Source organism: Acanthopagrus latus, chromosome 6 (assembly GCF_904848185.1).
Source record: "Acanthopagrus latus isolate v.2019 chromosome 6, fAcaLat1.1, whole genome shotgun sequence".
NCBI lineage: Eukaryota > Metazoa > Chordata > Actinopteri > Spariformes > Sparidae > Acanthopagrus > Acanthopagrus latus.
The window spans coordinates 25342096-25361664 of record NC_051044.1 but is presented as its reverse complement, the minus strand read 5'-3'; the positions used below and the strand labels follow the sequence as shown (position 1 = coordinate 25361664).

Below are 19569 nucleotides of genomic sequence, written 5' to 3'. Positions count from 1 at the left end.
TCTTGTTGGCACAGGAAAGACATGATAGTGCCAGACATGACACGCGCGAACACCAGAATCTAACCTGCAGGGCAAGAGCAGATCCTGAGAATCACCGCTTGACAAGTTCTTTCACTGGAAATGATATCTATTTTCGCCTGTTTAGTTTAATCTCTCAATATTAAAATGAACTAAATGTGATGATGGCAACCCCGCGTTCCTCTGTCTGTCAGTCCAGATGAAGTGTGTCTTTAACTGGAGGTGGAAATAGTTTCCTGCGTGCCTGTGAGGCTCTAGCTAACCAGTGTCATCCTCCAACGCATTTCTTTAATTAGGCCCCCTGTCCCCCTTGTCACTTTTTCAAGCAACCCTCACCTTCTGTCATCGCGGTGACACGCTGACCACATGCCTCTTGCCCAGGCTTCTTGCTTGTCGACAATTAACTGTTTCTCATTAGGTGTGAGAGGGAGGCACTTCCTCCACTCGGTCAGTTGTTAAGGCTCGTCATAGTTGTTAATGGGATTTATAGACTTTAATTGCAGCTGTCACTTTCCACACCGCCGATGTCACGACCGGTGACGGCGATGAGAGCTGCAGCGGCGGCTGTGTGGGTACAAAGAGTGGTGGAGTTGTTAAGAGCGCTGCTTAGCTGCTCTGCATACGGGTTCAGGTTTCCGCCGGTCTTCATGCTAATGAGCTGCTGCTATGATAAGCTCGGTGAACATATGTTCCGCTCTCTATGTCACTGTAATACTTCAAAGGTGCTTGGCTGATATTGCTTATTATGGTAATGAACATTCAACTTGATAATGGGCACTTTGAATCAACAAATAAAAGATTCAGGGCTGCTGGAATTCAGGTAACAGCCGGCTGTTAATGTGCGGGAAATGTTTGTTACGCTTACATTTGGATTTAATGAAGTGTCTGTCTCTCTGTCTGTCTCTGTGGGTGTGTGCCTCTGTGTGTGCCTGTGTGTGCGTGTGTGTGCGTGTGTGTGCAGGTACTCCAAGCTGTCAGACCCAGCTAACTGGCTGAAGATCAACAGGACCAACGGGCAGATCACCACCATGGCCCTGCTGGACCGAGAGTCCATGTACGTCAAAAACAATGTGTACGAGGCCACATTCCTAGCATTCGACAATGGTAAGTCCGGTAAGTCAGGATGAGTGTGTGTGTCGTGATTATTGGATAAACAGTAGAGAATGTACACGACAACAGAGATACTTTTTAGCCACTTCAGCAGCGTGCAATGTTGGTCAGTCTACCACTTTGCTCCACTGAGCACAGATGATTAAACACAGGGCAGAGCAATAATTGGTTTTTTTGTCGCTGAATTTAATGGATGAAAGTTGTGTGTGTTTGATAAGTCACACCCTTGTGACATTCTTAACAGATGACCCACAGTGTGAACTGTGAATGAGTCTGTTCGTATTTTGTGCTGCACACAGAATCCTGTTATACAAAAAGTTCCTTGATCTTCATTGCCCTGTTTTTCTGATTGAAAAAAAAGAGGAAGATTATCAGTCACTGAAGGTCTTGAGTATCAGCCTGAGGTGGTGAAACAATGAACAGAGCTTAAGTACTAAAGCACTACAAATAGAGGTGCTTGCTCTGTGTGTAAGTAGGAGGGACCCAGGTGTTTTTACTCCAGTGAGAAATGAGGGATTGGTTGCCCCGAAGCACACCAACTTAAGCTCAAAGTGTTGACTGCCTATTGATTCTGGAGCCCAGTGTCAACAAGGGGATATATTCCACTTTGATTGAAATTCTCTGTACTTATTCTACTCAAGCGAAGCGTAAGAAGCAACAAAGCACCCAGCCAATCATAACCGACAAGACGGTCGATGGGCCTTGGGGCCCGGGGCAATAGACCTTTACATAGTTGATGCACCAAGTTACTGTCTGATAGGGGGAAAAGTTGAAATACAACACTGATGAGCTACTGGGGTAGAGTCCTTCCATGCTGCATTGCATCAGGAATTTCTGCTCAGCATGCTGACAGCCTGTGGTCAGGGGGCTGTCAACTGAATATCAAGGCCACAATATATCACTGCGGTCAATGTGTTCAACAGAGCATTGCACATACTTTATTCATCTGTAGTTTGGTAATGTCATGATCAGAAGTGGTATCACTGAAGAATGTCGGTGATTGTCAGTGTTAGAAGAAATATTAAGATTCTCTACTCATGTAAAATTAGTAATACTGGAATATTGTCATGCTTGACTACAAATAAATATATTGCCTCCAAATTTTACTCAGGCTAAAGTGACGGAGAATTTAAGAAATTACCAATTTGTGACTCACATTTGAAGGGGCTCTGTGGACCCTCTGTGTTGTGCTGGATGTAGGATGTAAAGCTACAAACTACAGAATATCCACAAAAGCACATTTTTAGTCCTTCACACAGGCAAGGCAACTGAGAGACGGGGTGGTGTCATGTTTTATGTCACATTACAATCCGCTCACTTATTTCCAATTTAATGTGTTATATTATTGGCAAATAATTACTGGTGACTATTATCTGTAAAGAATAGGACTCAATTAAAAAGTCTTAATTCATATTTTGTTTTGGTTCTACAGGGATGAGCTTAAGATTCTGAGCAATTTTTTTATAATACGCTAACAAAATTAGTTACTGGAGTTTTTGATATGCGTGTGTGTAAATGTTTGTCAGATGTAATGCGTGACAGCTGAACACAGTTTATTATTATATTGAAAATGGATTATTTTTTTCAATTTAAAATATAAATGTAGATTATTACATAAATTGTCAAAGCAACATTTTAGTGAAGGTTCTCATTCATCCAGGTCACTCTAAGTGCTGTATCATAACTGAAAACTGAGACATGACCAGGTGCCTACGATACAGCGCTTATCTCAACAAATTAAAGCAACATTACATGGAGACTGACATTTCGCCTGATTTGGCGCCCCCACAGTTTTGGAGTGTAACATCTCTGTCGTGAATACAAATCCCAGGTCTGTACCATGTGGTCGGCCGTAATGTAGGTGCTATCAAACAAACTCATCACCTCATAGCAATGTTACGTGTTGAAAACTTCTACTCACACTATGACCCTTCCCTCTCCTACCCCACTGATGCTTTGGTGTCTAAAATCTGAATCTTCTGAATCTGAAATCTGAATCTTCAAAGACGTAGTTACAACAGGGTACCCATAAATGTAGTGGGCTAAAAATGTCCCTCTAAAATGTAGTAGACTAGATGTGCAGTAGAAGTATATTGCATCTTAAAATTAGAATACGCAGGTAAAGTACCCCAGCTTGATACTTAAGTGCAGTACTACTCAGTGACTGCAGTAAAATAGGGACCTAAATATTTTTGAATATTTCGGACCGCTGCTTTTATTTGAATCCTTTCACAGTTACTTTTAAAGCGTGCTTTGATCATTTTTGCAGTAATTTGAACCGAATCCCAGTGATAATAATACGAAAATAAAAGAGACTATCATTTATGTTCTGATTTTTTCGGCTTTATTCTCTGCACTTCTGCCAGTTCAGAAAAAAAAAAGTATATCTCCATGAAATTAAACATTAATGACTGAATGAGCAACAATCAAAGTAAAACTTGAGAAGAAATCATCCATCTGTATTATTTATTACAAGAGTTTAGCAGTGAAAAAGCTCAGCTCGTCTGCTTCACTGGGACTCTCTGGGTATGGTTTGATTAGATCTGATCGATAGTGTTCGACAGATTATTAATGAATTCAGCTAAACCAGAGATGTTAAAACTGGGGTCGATGAGATTGTAGAGACCAGCAGGAACAAGCTAAATTTTGAAAGTATCCCGGTAATCCCAAACCTTCTCATCAAGGCCACTCACCCGAAACACACCGACGTGCACTGCCTGATTGCTCTGACACCATCTGTCCAGTAGCTCTCGCTGGCCAGCTGGGAGATGTGTTAGCAGCTAATTCGCTTTGCTCAACAGGATCTCTCAACATTTTACGTCTGATGAAGACATAAAAGACACAACTTTGCTAAATAGCAAGACGCTGCAATCATAGAAACACAAGCAAACTAGCCGTCGTATACCTTAGTCTGAGGAGGCTACCTGGTGTGACGGTCAGTACTAACTGCTGTAGGTGTGTGCTTTGTGCTGACGTTGCTCTCACTGCAGCTCGTTTTCTGGGCAAAGGGTCTGTGTGCTTTGTGCGACTGCGTTAGCTGCTGAACAACAAGCTCAGAGCCAGCGCAGCACATCGGTGTCATCGTTAACCACATCCAACTCCCTGAATTTTGTTTTGTTTTTTGGGGGTTGTTGTTTTTTCGTGTGTTTTTGTCACATTTGTCTCACTCCATATCTCACCTATACACCAGTATCAGGCCCAAAAGTGGAAAGAAAAAGTCATTTGGAGGGGGTTTTATGGTATCAGAGTTTTTAACTTACTGTAAAATCATAAAAAATGTTGATGACTCATCCTGCAGTCGGGGGTGTATGTTAATTTTGTCTGTCCAATAAAAGCCTGCTTTGTTTTATGACGCTGCCATAGTTGTGTGAGAAGAAGAACATCGCCAGCGGAGTGTGTTGCTAGGGATTGACCTCACTCATAACTTAACAAAAACACAACTTCATAACTCAGGAAAAAAATCTATAGAGCTTAGAGAAATCCATAACTTTGTGGGGAAAATATTTTCTGGTTTCACCTCTGCCTCCGAGAAAAACGACCGAGGCCAGCTACAGCACCGTGGTGATTTATGGAGTTTCCTGGTAGCTTTGTTGCTAAAGTAAGTGCTATATCGCTGCTAAATGCAGTTAGCTGCCGATGTAACCCAGTAAGCGGTCCTTGCTGACTCAGCCCCAGGTTCCAAACCTGGGAAGAAAACCAGAACTAGCCCCCATCTTTTCAGAGGCAGTGTTTTTCCATCCTGGTCCAACGATGTCCATGGAGTCTCAGGGGTGGCGACTCAGCTGCTAGGGGACTGGGATCGGGCATTACGTACATTCCGCACTATTGGCTGCTTCCTGTTCTTTACAGGAAACACGTTGGGTGTTTAAGGTTGTTAAGAGATTTTCTATAAATATAACAAAACAGCGCTTCTAGAACACGTTAGCATGTAGGACACTATCAGTCAAAGACGTTATTGTTTCTCACTTTCAGTTGGAGTTAAATATTTAACCTCCCACCAGGGTTCACCGTCAATACAAATGTTTTCACAGTTTTTTTTTTTTTTTTTTTTTACATTCCGCCAACTTGAGAAGCAAAACAACTCCAAGTTCACTTTTCTGTTGTTTTAAAAAAAAAAAAAAAAAAAAAACAAGTAGTGCACTTAAAAAACAATGAGGCGCTTATTCCCAGCGCCGGCTTGTACAGCATGAAGAGCAACAGAAACAGCGTGGCAGATAAACAACGTTTCCCCATCAGTTTAAGTGCAGCTCAGTGATTGTGTGCGCTGTAATCAAAGCGCATTAGAGAGTTCGCTGTTAATGCATAAAACATCAAAAAATGTGTCTCCCGACCTGATGGTTCAGTTCTGCTCCGGCAGTCGTGAGAAACCCTGAATAAGTTATGATGAGCTTGTGTTGCCGGATGCAGTGAAGGGTTAGCCTTTGAGTCATTTCCCAGAGGGCTTTGCAGAGTGCAGATAACAGCATAACAGCAATCGTTGTGTAAGTGTTGTCCCCTCCAATGTGAGTCTCGCCTCAGCCTTTTTCAGAAAGCAGCCAGTTCTCTAAACACGAGGACTTAAAAATGCATGTGTCCTTTTCTTTTGTTCTGGCCGTTTGTGTTTGGGTGCTTGGCAACAAATGTGCGCAGTATTTCCCCTCCACTTTCGGCTCCTCGGTAAACAAAACCCTTTTCTTCACGATTGTTTTGTCGGCCTGTACGCCTCATTTTCTCATTTCCACACATGAATCAGCCGGAGGAACGTAATTGGAATGAAGGGATTCTCTGCGCCTTCTTCTCCTGTAGCAGTCTCATCGCGCCGTCTCTCTTGTCCGCTTTCCTCCTTTTTGCTCCATCTCCACTCGTCTAATCTTTACTCCTCTGTCTCGCAAGCCGCTCCCTCCTCTCCCAGGCGCTGAATTATCATCTCACCATCTCCTCCTTTTGATCTGTCTTTCCTCTCGCCTCCCCTCAGGCTCCCCTCAAGCCAGCGGGACGGGCACCCTGCAGATCTACCTGATTGACGTGAACGACAACGCGCCGGTGCTGGTACCCCGAGAGGCACAGGTGTGCGAGCGTGCGCGCCCCAACTCCAGGATCAACATCACAGCCTCCGACGCCGACGCCGACCCCAATGTGGGGCCCTTTGTCTTCGAGCTGCCTTCTTTCCCCGCCAGCGTTCGCCGCAACTGGACTATTTCAAGGCTCAGCGGTAATTAAATGCTCTACATTTTGCATTCATATTTAACCCACCCTTGTGATGTAACATTTAGAGGGTACGTGTGTGAATGATATATAACCACTACGCGTCCCCATCTGAATTAAACCATAAACTTAACAGATGGAATGCAAAACCCCTCTGCAGAAAAACTGGCGACATCAATCAGGGGACCAGGGATTGCTGTAAGCTGTGAGAGAAGTCCAAGTTTAACAAAATGTCTCACAAAGCTCACAGTGAGAGACGCGGGTGCCATCCAGTGTTGACGTACGATCCATCGTTTGTGACAAATGAGATCCATTCATCTCTCCGTCCCCCAAGCAACCGATCTGTCACCTAATCCACCCAGATGGATGTATCACAGCAGTTGTCTTGAGGACAAATCTGATCGCATACCTGGATCCTTCTCCCACCGAGGCTCTTGTCTTAGCTTGACTGAGTGATAGATGCTGAAGGTTATATGGGTTCTGTTGTTTTTTTGTTTTTTTTTTCCAGTGCCTCCTCGCATGTATACATGTCAGAATGATTGCTGTGCAGTTTGTCTGGTTGCAGCTTTTATTTGGGACGTCATTCACTCGTACCTACGCACATGATGACATGATATCCTGCAGTAAACAAAATGTAATTTCTCTGCAGTACACTGTCTAATCGTATTTTCTTCCTCTCCTCCATGCCTTTTTCCCCTCCCACGCACTCCCTCTCCATCTCTTAATGTTTCCCCTCTTTCCAACTGTTTTCCCTCCATCATCGACGCTGCCTCCCTCCCACTCCTCAGGTGACTATGCTCAGCTGAGGCTAAGGATCCCTTATCTGGAGGCGAGTGTGTACGAGATCCCCATCATCGTGTCCGATTCGGGGAACCCTCCTTTGTCCAACCGCTCTGTGATCAGGGTCAAAGTTTGTCCCTGTGATGATAACGGGGACTGCAGCGCCACGGGCGCCGTGGCGGCCGCCGGCCTCGGCACTGGGGCCATCATCGCTATACTCATCTGCATCATCATACTGCTCAGTGAGTGCAACACAGTGGGATCATAGCAATAACAGCGCACTGTTACCGCCACCTTTCCTCTATGGCAACTGCTCATTTAGCGCGCCAGTATCCTCTCTTGACTGCTACTACTGCTGTGTGCTTTCAACAGGCATGGTGCTGTTGTTTGTGGTGTGGATGAAGCGCAGAGAGAAGGAGCGGCAGGCGAAGCCCCTGCTGATCGACCCCGAGGACGACGTCAGAGACAACATCCTCAAGTATGACGAGGAGGGAGGAGGAGAGGAGGACCAGGTATCGTCTGGAGTTCAGTCCTTGTGCATGTAAAACGCCATGTAAAAGTCCACATCAACAGGAGCTCTTCTCTCCCACAGAAAGCAGTGCTCCTAGAGTGTCTGAAATGCCTCGTCTGTAGTCCCGCCTTTAATCTGTGACTTTGTGACATCACACTGCATCCCCATGTCACTCATTATCATAATTTATGCCAGTATTCACAGTAGAAGTAAAGCAAACTGGAAGATGAAAACATGACAGAGCTAACCGGAGACACAGCAAGGAGTGCTGGCTCAGACGTGCGTGAGCTGACCAATCAGAGCAGACTAAACTGAACCAACTAACCCTAACCCTGAAGGAGCACTTGTCAGTATGACAAAACTTTTGAGCACCAAAGCATGTGAACCGATTCCAGTAGTAGCACAAAATAAAATTAGAAACTTGAAAATGAGCACAACATGTCTCCTTTAATAAGATGGGTTGAGCTATACCAGACAAAGACAGCTGAATGTTGATCTCAGTCATTTTAATACATTAAGTCATTTGTATATACCTGTTGATCATTTTTGTGATTAATCAATTAACAGTTTTGTTTATAAAAGTCAGTAAAGATTGAATTTATTTTTCATAGTTCTGATGAATTGTACACAGCTCCACCATAAATAACTAAAAGTTGGCCACAAATTTGAGATCAAAATTTACCAAATAATAGAAGCCAGTGTTGAAACAAAACTTAAAAAATGATGTGAAACATACATGACAGTATTTTTGTTTTTAGGTCAATCTCATTTTCAGTGGGAATGCAAGGGGTACTTTTATGATAGCTATTTTAAAAACACTAAGAGGGATCCACACAACTTTGCTCATAGTATCAACAGGGTCTCTACACATGAACACGAGCATTGAGAACAATGTTTGCGTACACAGAGTTTACTAAAAAGTAAGTTTTTGAACAACTCACGTTACCAGTTGTTTTTCAGCTCGCCACCATCTTCCTGTCGAGAAGTGTCACTCTCCGAATGCAGCGTAACAGGGAGGAGAGTAAAGGTGGAAAACAAAAATACGGTCAAACTTAAAAGTGGCGCTTTCGCCATAATTATGCTTTTAAACTAAAGTTTGACTTGGGTACATTCACAAAAATACCCTAGGTTGCGTTTTGGCGAGAGTTTTGCTTTAACGAATCAGCCTTTACCTTACGTTTATTAATCCCACTCCTCTAAGCAGCTGTGATGTTAAATTAAAAAAAACCAAGGCAGCAGCTACGCTGATAGAAGACATTTTAAAGTCTCCTGCTGATTTCAAAGTACTTCCTGAGGAGAAATAACCCAGCCTGTGCCTTTTAAAACACGCTGCATTCACGTGTCACATCACAATGAGCCCTCAGGTGTTTGTTTGAAAAAAAAAACAACTCAATTATTGAAGGCATAATGTGCAGGATTGTAAACTCGCACAAAAACAATCGGAGAAGCGGGTTGTGTTTCTCTGAGTCACTGCGTTTGTTCTCGCTAAAGCTGCTCCCTCTCCCCGTCTCACCTGTTGAGCCGGTGAGGAGGGGTCGCCAGCAACCGACGGCATACTAAAATTACATCCGATGACATGCGGGGAACACAGAGAATTAGTCAGCGTACTATAATTATATAATAATAATGGAAAAGATTGAGAGAGGCCTGTTCAGCTCGACTGCAGATAGAGTCTTCAGAGGACAGAATGTACTTTCCCGAAAAAGTGAGCGAGACTGGGGAGAAAATGTTTTCAGGGTGCAGCCTGCCCTCCGCCTCACAAAACGAGCGCCTCGGCCCGAAAGTGCTGCTTGGCTTGATTTCCACGTACAGTCGACAGTGCAACTCTTTCTGTATGACAAGTCCTTTCTCTGCCCGGAGAGCGTTATATAAGTTCTACACCCACGTCACACCACCTCTTCATATCTAAAGCCATTTTTCGAAGTAAATGGAAACCTTCAACAATGTTAGGCTCCAACGGCTTTGATTAATTCAGAAATGTATGATTAATTATGCCTTTTTTGATACTTCCCAACACCCACACACCCAGCAGCCATCAAGTGCATAAACACGCGCCGGCATCAGATGGCTGCAGTGTATGGAGGCATACTGTGTGAGCGTTTCTCAAATACAATTATTTATTAGCTGCATGGAGAGCAGTCGGGAGAACTCAGATACCCGCTCTATTTGCAACACACAGACATTTCACAACATTAAGGAACACAGACCATTTATTTGTTATGTACCGTTCAGCTCAGACTCACAGAAACCAGCAATAGATGTAAACTGAACAGCAAGCACACAGCGCGGTCAGAATAAACAGCACACAAATATTAGCGGAGAAAGTGTTGCTAGTTCTGAGAGAGAGAGAGCGAGCGCGTGACGACGACTCGAAGATGTTGCCCGCGCCATCAGCGAACTTGCCTCAAGTCGCGGTGAGTCTCTGAGTCTCCACGCTATGAATTCGACAGTAACTCGCGGGACATAAATGTTTGATCAAAACCACAGCTCTGAGTGTTAACACGTTGCAAGCGCTTTCGCTACTTTTTCCCCTAACAGCCCCTTCTCTGACATTGGAACGCTATGAATTGTGGGTAACTCCCTCAAGCAAAGACTGCGGCGCGGAGGATTTACAAAAAGGGCTCAATCGTCCATCAGAAAGCCCAGATCCGTAGCACAGATTGCCCTGCAGGTCAGGCCTGAGCCCCTCGCAGACTTCACAGGAATGCACATCAAAGTGTGTGAGGGCAGACAACTGGACCGGGGCCAACGCAATGCACCAGCTAGTCACTGAATAGAAAAGGGTTAATCACTTGGGTACGATGTGATCTCTGACCCTGCTAAAGGCTTTTTGGAAGAAACTTTTGTGTCATTTAAAAGAAATGCATGATTTTTATTATCTTACCTGCAGTGCTATTCATCCATCTAGATGGCGTTGGTGTGAGTGGCTGAGATTTGGAGATTTATAAAGTTGTCTTCCTTCTCTTAAATATAATAGAACTAAATAGCACTTGGCTTGTTGGTGCTCAAAGAGCCAAAAACATACATTTGAATATCTCAACAGAAATCGTGACCTGGTTACTTAAGATAATCCACACACCTTGTTGTGAGCAGTTTCATGCAGGAACTATTTTTTTCTCTACAAAACTACACCGTATCACTGCTCAGAAGGAAAGGTGCGCCTAGCTTAGTTAGCTAGCTAGCCTCTCAACCAGTGGATAGATGCACACTTCCTTCTGAGCGGTGATACAAAAAGAAAATAGTTCCGTTGTGGATTATATTGAGTAACCAGGTCATGATTTTGGAAAGAAACATTGACTTTGAGGTTTTTTTTTCAAATGTATTAGTTTGACGCTTTAAGCACCACAAGCTGAGTGCCAGCTAGTTCTATTACATTTGACAGAAGGCAGACGTCTGTACAGATGCCTCAAAAATTTCGCAACTCGAGCCAAAACAATGTAGACTGTTATTTTGGGGTGGACTATCACTTTAACAATGGAGCACTAGTCAGTAAAAAGTCACATGAAAGAACAAGACGATTAGGATGAAGTATTTCTCAACGTTTCCTCTCCGTCCAGGACTACGACCTGAGCCAGCTGCAGCAGCCCGAGTCTTTAGACCACATCATCAACAAGCCGGCGGGGGTGCGCAGAGTGGACGAGAGACCTGTGATTGCTGAGTCGCAGTACCCCATCAGACCCAGCCTGCCCCACCCCGGAGATATAGGAGACTTCATTAATGATGTAAGGAGGAATGTTCACTGTAGTTTCCATAACTTCCCTCTCTAAGCTGCACAGTCCAGCAGTTTTCACAGACGGTTAATGCTACATCTTTGAGGTGACTCATACCAAAGTTTAAACAATGTGAGCTCCGAAGGCTGAAAGATTCCCCGTTTTTTGGGGGGGAGGGTTCGTCAGAAGTGATTATTTTTTAAAGGTTTCAAGTAAAATTTGCTGATTCACTTTTCTTTTGTATCCCTGTCAGCAGGGATGCTGCTAGAAGTATTTGGCAGGTGTACGCAGCTCGATGTCTGGCAGCGTTCAGACCCTGATAGAACATTCAAACTCTAATGGCTGGTTGAGCAAGATGAGACACTGTTTATTGCAGCGTTTACAGTCTGTGAAAAAATATGAACTCCATCATATTGTTGGTGAACAACAATGACTGGCCTGAGTCCAGTTTTGCTAAAGAACCATCACGATGCAGCTATTCAGTATGAACACACAGAAGATGAAACACTTGCACCTGTAGGCAGATCTGTCATTTTCTGGGTGTGTGTGGGTGTGTGTGTGTCTCTCTCCAGGGTCTGAGGGCAGCAGACAACGACCCCACGGCTCCTCCCTACGACTCCCTGCTGGTGTTTGACTACGAGGGCAGCGGTTCAACCGCCGGCTCAGTTAGCTCGCTCAACTCCATCAGCTCAGGGGACCAGGACTACGACTACCTCAACGACTGGGGCCCTCGCTTCAAGAAGCTGGCCGACCTCTACGGAGGAGGGGACGACGACTGAGAGCGGAGAAGGGGGCTGGGTGGGGCTGCGGCAGGGGTTGGGAGAGGCGGGGCCGGTTGGATGGACGCTCCTAGAAACCACGGGCAGGGGCCGGGAACGTGACGAAGGATCCGGCGGCAGACGTGTGAGGAACAGACCCTTACAGCGACCGAGCCCGCAAACATGAATTCCGCTGCAACGCAACTGTATTCTGGCTTTATATTTTTTAGTGGCGAGTTTGTAGTGTGATGTTTTTTTATTTTGATTTTTTTTTTCTTTTTTGTTGTTGTTGTTGTTCTCTCACCGCACTGGACCCGGAGCTCTCTGGGGACGAAATCAAGGCGGTTCGTGAGAGAGACACACGAGTAGTGAATTTGTGCTTTGATTGATTGTTAAAACAGAACCATCTCTTGCTTTAGTCTCACACTGAAGAGAATGTTTTTTGGGAAGACGCTCTCTGACTCTCTCTCTTTCACTCTGTCAACTTGAATTTCCTTAGAACAGAAGCACTGTCATTTTATAAAGTGCCTTTTGTGGTGTGTTTTTGTATCAGACTCCTGCTATCTCAGGATCGGTTGCCATTCGTGCAGTACAGTGGGGGCACGTTTTCCTCTCGTCGCCTCCCCCACCCCCTCCCCCCACCCCCTCTCCCCTGCGCTCCTCAGACCGGCCCTGCCTATCACCCTCCTCTCCCCTTCACAGAGGTGCGGACGGACAACCCCAGCAGCCAGTCCCAGGAGGGAAGGACGCGACCAGGGCAGACTATCGGATATGCTAACCCAGTGAATTACAGTCCAGAAGAAGCCACTAAGAGTTGTTGCGGGGAAGACAAGCCTCTTCTCCAAGGACCTGCTCAGTTTGACTTTCACAAGCATCAACCCGTCGACACGCTGACATTGTGTGAGACCATTTTTATACATGTGGGGGTTTTTCTAATTTAGTGGAGAATGCCTGCCTTTTCCTCTGTGGACTCATGAGTTTAGGGGCCTTTATGTTGAGACGCTTGCCTGCCCTGTACGGTTTTGTGTTGCTTTCTCCACAGTGTAAAGCTTCTGTAGGCATGATCTGATTAGTCAGACAGTGTAAGAAAAAGTGGAACTTGGAAACAAAAGGCATCTGGGAAAGATTTTGGGGTTTTTTTGTTTGTTTTGTTTTGTTTTTTGTCGCCTTGAACATTCCCGTTTTTTATAGGCCAACAAAACTATTAAAAGGTGCATGATTTTTTTTTTTCCAAAATGTTTTACTTAAAGCACTTGTTACTATGTGGTGAGAATGTGAAAATAGTCAGCAGAAACTATATGAATATACTCTGTATAAAGACACTGAGAAAATAAAAATACTGTAAGATACCTATTTTTGAAGTATTGACAACATAAAAGTTGCTGCTCTTTCTCTAGCTCGTCACTGGGCTTAGGGGATCTTTGGCCCGTTCATTTTTAAATATGTGGATATTTTTATTTCTTTGTCTTCTGTTGAAGCGTTGTTCCATTTTTTAAGATGCCTGCTTAACCATGATTTGCTCTTTTTTTTATTTTGAGATTGTTTTCTAAAAAAAAAAAAAAAAAAGCTTTGTTATACTCCTTTTTATATGTGAAAACACGGCCTTCCCCTTTCACTCTGTGTTGTTGTCTCGGACAGACGTGTCCCTCCTGTTGGCACCTTGGCCTCGGGACAGTGGAAGGATCATTAGCCATGCCTGCTGATAGTTGTTCTATTATTCAGTGTCCTGGAATTCTTTTATCCATTCATCTAGATACTGGATGTGTGCTTCAGAAAATAAACAAGACATGTTTTGAAAACGTGCTATCTTTTTTTTTTTTTTTTTTGATATTCCCAATGTGCATCATCTTCTATTGTTGCTGAACTGAGGTCATTTAAAATTTGTCACTCAAAGCTTTAAAATATAATGGGCCTCTGTTGTCTTTGAAATGGTCCTTTATTAAAGGAGAGCTAGTATGCGTTTTATTCTTTTTCCTTTCCTTAAGTGTTTTACATGTTCTTGTGAATGTAAAAAAAAAATATTATTATTTTTTTTTAAAAAGCTCCTCTCTCCCACAGAAAACGCTGCTCCTGAAAGGCCTCGTCAGTAGTCCCGCCTCTGAAACCGCAACTTTGGGACATCACAGTACGTCAACATGTCAGACATTTGAATAATTTATGTCTGGCAGCTAGTTTGGCACATAAGAATTGATATCACACACCTGCTCTGTTGTCATTAGCGGCGCTCGCTCAGGTGTGTGTGAGGTGACCGATCAGAGCAGACTGCATCTTCTGGAGGATGGGGGTCCTTAAAGAGACAGGAGCTTAAAAACAGACAGAGCAGGGATAGATTGCTGCAGCACTGTACAGTATGAGAAGACTATTTTTTTTCAGCACTAAAACGTGTACACCTATCCTAGTAGTGACCACAAATAAAATTACAAACCTAAACATTTGCATAATATGTCTCCTTTAAAGCTTCATCTCGACTAGCCTAGACTTAAAGACGATATGTGTTGGATGTGAACATGCCTGACATTTGCTCCCTCCCAGTGGTAGTATTAATGAAGATACTGCTGCAGACAGCAATTCATGCCTCTAACCCCCACCCACACACATGCATCAACCAGAGGATACTGATGATTAATGAGCTGAAGCAACACAGGGAATGCATCAGTTTTCACCAGGATTGTATTTCAAATACACTTTAATCACACGGTGGCTTTAAGTTCACTGCTTTCTCTTTCATTTGTTCATAAAGCGGTTTGCATTTGCGCACTGAATTACAGCATCGTCTTTATTTATTACAATGGAATCATGTATTTTAAGTGCTAGTAAGAGGCATGAAGCAGAACAAACCCCCCCTTGCAATTACACAGTTAATCTTTGGCCCTGTTTCTTTAATATGGCTCTTTTTCTAATAAAACCCACACTATTTGTTCTTTTGTTGCATCTCAGATGGCGTAGGAGAGCAGTGTATGGGGTCAGGAATTGTATTTGTGTCCGTTCCTGTGATTTCAATTAGTCGGCTGAAGCGGCAAAAAAAAAAAAAAAACCACTGGGGACTTAAAGGGATTTAATCCTCTCCGGCTGTGTGTCTATCAATTAGCCACACCATTAATCCCCACGGCGTAATCTCATTAGATAGAGCGCCTTTAATGAGACACCCAGAGAGAAGGCACAGAGGCAGGCAGTAAGAGAGAGAGAGAAAAATGAGGCGGAGGCCAGGACGCAGGTAGGCCGTGTGGAGAGGTGATTAGTAGGATGGAAGAGAGGGGTCAGCAGATGGGAGGAGGGCGTGGAGGAAGTGAGATTCAAGCTCAGCGGGGACAATGCATAACATTTACAAAATGGCTTCAAAAAAAGGTTAAATATGAGGTAGAGGTATGGAGTGCTGCTTAATCATATGTTGTCCACTATGGGCCGGAAATTAGAGGAGTGGGCAATGGAGAGGTAAAGACGACAGGGTCATGGGTGAGCAGAGCTGATGGAGCATACTGGACTGGGTAATGAGAGGTGCTTTGATTCCTCATGCACAGTGGAATGTCCCAGTAATGAGAACACCCCCTAATAAACCTAAATTAACCTTTACTGTAATACAAAAGTGAATTCTGCTCAGGGCCCGGCAGAATTGCAGACCTGTGTTAATAAGGGAGCCATCAGAGGTGGATGCCACCGCTCTGAAATAATAATCTAGTTGGTTAAAGGTCATCTTGGTCATAACTACTGGGTATAAGATAAGGAGATTAACTTCGGGGAAGGTTTCTTTGATGGGTTTAGCTCAACTTCTCTTGGTTTCCCAGTGGCAGTGGGCAGACTGAAAGAAGAAAGCAAACTTAAGTTATCCCCTTGATAAATGGCGTATATACACTGAAAGCTTTTGCTGCTGGCTTGCAGCCAGTGCCTTGTGTGTTGTAAATAAAGTTCTCCTCTTCAAACATGTCCAAGCGTGGCTCTTTTCATTTCCTCTCCATATAGCTAGTGGGTCTCTGGGGCTGGTGCTGGGAGCGGTCCAATCTGAAAAACACCAGCGGATGTTGGTTCTGATGCCGGCTGCGTGATCGACCGTTCACAGTTTAGTGTTGATGTTGCTATTCAGGAAAGGTACCGCCCAGGATGGCGCTGGCTCTGCTGGCTGCTTTTCTGCTGACACTACTCCGAGCCTACTGCTATTTCAGGACTCAGTCTAAAATGAGATCAAAGCTGCAGAATAAATTTGATGTTCCTGCTGCAAGTGGGGGAGAGAATATCTACTGTTTAACGACCAGCCATTTACGATATGGATGGCTGGTCTAGTGGAGACACTCTTCTATTACTAAGACAGGATGTCCATATCAGTCAGGGCTGGAGCACTGTCTGTGGACTATCAAACTGCATTCGAGAAGAGGATTTCCTGCTAATCATGGTTGTGTTTTGTATTGGAGTATCAATAAAAAGACCTTTTTACATCCCCAACATCTATTCAACAGCTGTAGTTACTAGTTACTGATGTTGAATACCCAAAGGTACACAGGTAGCACACACCAATTTATTCTGGCATTGTCAAGCAGCACAAAAGCATTTTGGTGATACTCATTCTCCCCAGAGGATGAATCCTTATGACACTTGTGAACCCCAGACTTTTCCTTCAGAAATACATTTGCAATTTTGGTTCGGAAACTGGTGAATGGACTGTCATTCAATCTGGTAGACATTCATGTCGCCCTAAGGCTGAATTGTTATATACTAACTGCAAGTCATTTTGGCTTCTGACATGAAGAATATGTGCAAGTCTCCTGCTCAGTAACTCACAAAAGGGTCTGCTGTGGCAAACAAGAATGTCCATAAACTTAATAAGGATAAAAATGAAAATACCGGGCCAATATTTTTCATTCATACCTAGCTGACTCTGTGTCTTTATTAACAGGTGCCACACAGTGATTTAGCAAACGGTTAGGTTAGGTTGCACACAGCATCATGGGAAAGCTATCATCAGTGTTGAAAAAAGTATTATGAAATTATTATTAAATGACATAATTTAAAACATCATCAGACACCCCTGTTGAAAACCCAGAAGCTTTACTAATCAAACATGATACTGGCTAACATCAACATACTAGCATTGTCATTCTGAGTGTATTAGCTGCTCCTGTTTGCTGCTACGTCTGACCAATAGCACCCTGCGTTTGTATGTAAAGGAGGGAGGGGGATGGCTACCTTCACACTGACAGGAAGCTATCGACGTTTACTGAACTGCTTACCAATTCATGTATCACCCATCATTGAACTGAATAGAGGAGGGACACTGCAATATTTACAGAGGAAATGGACAGCTTTTCAAAATCCACTCCCCCATAGCATTTCCCTGTGTGTTTTCTGTTGCAACCGCTGTTGCAAACGCAGCGTAAGCAGCATGGACACCGCTTGCACGCTGGCTAATGTCCATAGCAAAGAAACAACCATATAAAGCCCAATATGACCACAATCTCAGTGCTATGAAAAGGCAGGGTAAAGGCTCGGGTCCCAGCAGCGAGAGGAAACACAAATCAGTGGGTGAACAAACTTTAGCATGACCCCAGTGCTCTACGTTGTGTAAACTTTGCCTCTTCATTTTCTTTGCCGCCTCCTTCAGTGAGGTTCTTGTCTTTCATTTGCAGTGTAAAGTGTCTACAGTTATTCCAGTTGTTCCGCTGTTACCCAGGGATAGTGACCGGGGAGAACAATGCCTCTTCCTGTTTCGGTTGCGCAATGGCAGACACACTTCCTTTGTGCCGTAACGCATCCTTAATTCACAGGTAGAAATACACACACCCCGTGAAAGCAAATTGGTAAATGACTTCTGCGGCTCCCTTCGGTAAAAGTGTCAGGTGACAGACACTGTTAAGTTGCATTGTGGGAATTGTAGGATCGAGTGTTTTTGGAGCCTGAGTCTCCCAGCCCAATGGAGAGGGAATAGTAAATGAGGACTTTAATAAAATTGGATCTGTACTCATTACTGAGCATCTTCAATATGGATAACTGAACTCTCCAATGATGAGTTTTTACACCTACTCTGTCAATGTTCACACAGCCACCCACAACTAGTTGTACTTGTCCTGCTCAGAAATCATGGCGATGAGTGATGCATCACGGCATATTGCCCCGCTGTTATGAGTTGACATACTGAACCTCCGCACATGAGGCCTGTGCCGCGTGTTGCCACTGACGCTGAGCAGCTCTGTTGAGGCCAATTCTCTGTGTGATTACATGCTGGAGTGCAGTTGGAAATTCGAGTTGCATCCTCGAGCAGAGCGGCCGCTCTAATCAACTGGATGTAATTCCTCACCTTAGCCACAGGTTAAGTGCCTTCCCCGGGACACTTGCTACATCTCTAAATGGTAGGAGATGATTCCTTTCGCAGCCAAGTCGGTCTCTGGTGTCCTTTAGGGTACAATCAAGCTTCCATTCCCATCTGCCCCTCCATTTCCCTCTGTCAGCATCACTCCAGGAAGACGGGCCCACACTTACCATGAATAATGGATGTACAGCACAATCATTAGTATAAATAAATAATTGCCCGCCACACGTGTGTAACAGAATGAGTCTTGTAAATGTAATGATGATATTACTGTAACACGACGGGGAGCAATGACAGCCTCTGTAGCCATGTGCCCAATGTAAGCTGATTAGTCGCAGCTTGATGACTCTGTTCTTATATGTGTGTGTCTTGTGTTTAGACTCCTTTTTCCCTTTAAAGAGAATAATCTACATATATGACACGGTGATTAGCCACCGAAGAGATGACGCTTTCATACATAATTCATTTATGTCTTTCTGAAGCTTATAAGGCGCTTCAAGGTTAGGTGAATTCATCTGAAACGGGATCTCGTTTTTTTATGGTTGTTTGCTTGTTTCCCCAGATTGAAAATGCTCGGGTATCTAATTGGTAACATGGTCTACTTTTTGGCAGAATTTTGCTAGTTTTACCTCTGCCAAGATTTCCGGAGTGGTTTGTTTTTCTTTTTCTCTGTTTGTTAGCAGGATTTCGGAAATAACACTGGCCCCTATTTCCATGAAACTTGGTGGAGCTGTGTAGCATGGGGCCAACGTGCTGTAGAGCCCATTACATTTTGGAGCAGATCCGAAAAGCAGGGTGGATACATACATTTTATTTCACTTCGTGTGACAGAGCATTTGACCCTGTTGGAATAAGTGTGATACATCTTAAAATCCAGTTGATGGTGGTGAGGTTTAATTGTGAGCCAATTGATAAACCACATACAGTAAATGGGATAGCCAACACATGTGTTTGCTTAAGCTTCAAACAGAAAGCACCAGATTAGTCTAACTAGTTGTTACAGAGTCTTGAGGATCACAGTAAGATCAATACACACCAAAGATAAGAGATAAGACAAGACAAAATCTGATTTCAGTGTTAAAAATGCAAAAAGCCATTTGACTTTCACATCCCCTTGTGTGATTTGGAGTCCAGCGCCTTGTTGTCTGAATGTGTGTCACGCATTTCTCTGTGTGCACCACAGGTGTGTACGGTCAACACATT

General features: G+C 43.9%; 1 protein-coding gene across 2 annotated transcripts in view; it reads left to right on the top strand.

Annotated features, from left to right (window-relative positions):
- Positions 1 to 15992, top strand: part of cdh4 (cadherin 4, type 1, R-cadherin (retinal)) — a 215368-nt gene extending 199376 nt beyond the window's left edge. Inside the window, exons 12-17 of one of the 2 annotated variants that reach the window (XM_037102150.1) lie at positions 980 to 1131; positions 6083 to 6319; positions 7101 to 7334; positions 7465 to 7604; positions 11161 to 11325; positions 11886 to 15992. In XM_037102150.1, coding sequence (XP_036958045.1) covers positions 980 to 1131; positions 6083 to 6319; positions 7101 to 7334; positions 7465 to 7604; positions 11161 to 11325; positions 11886 to 12092 — 1135 coding nt within the window. In that variant the 3' untranslated portion in view covers positions 12093 to 15992. The remainder of the gene's footprint in view (positions 1 to 979; positions 1132 to 6082; positions 6320 to 7100; positions 7335 to 7464; positions 7605 to 11160; positions 11326 to 11885) is intronic. The other variant, XM_037102151.1, reaches the window with a different exon arrangement.
- Positions 15993 to 19569: the final 3577 nt, after the last annotated feature.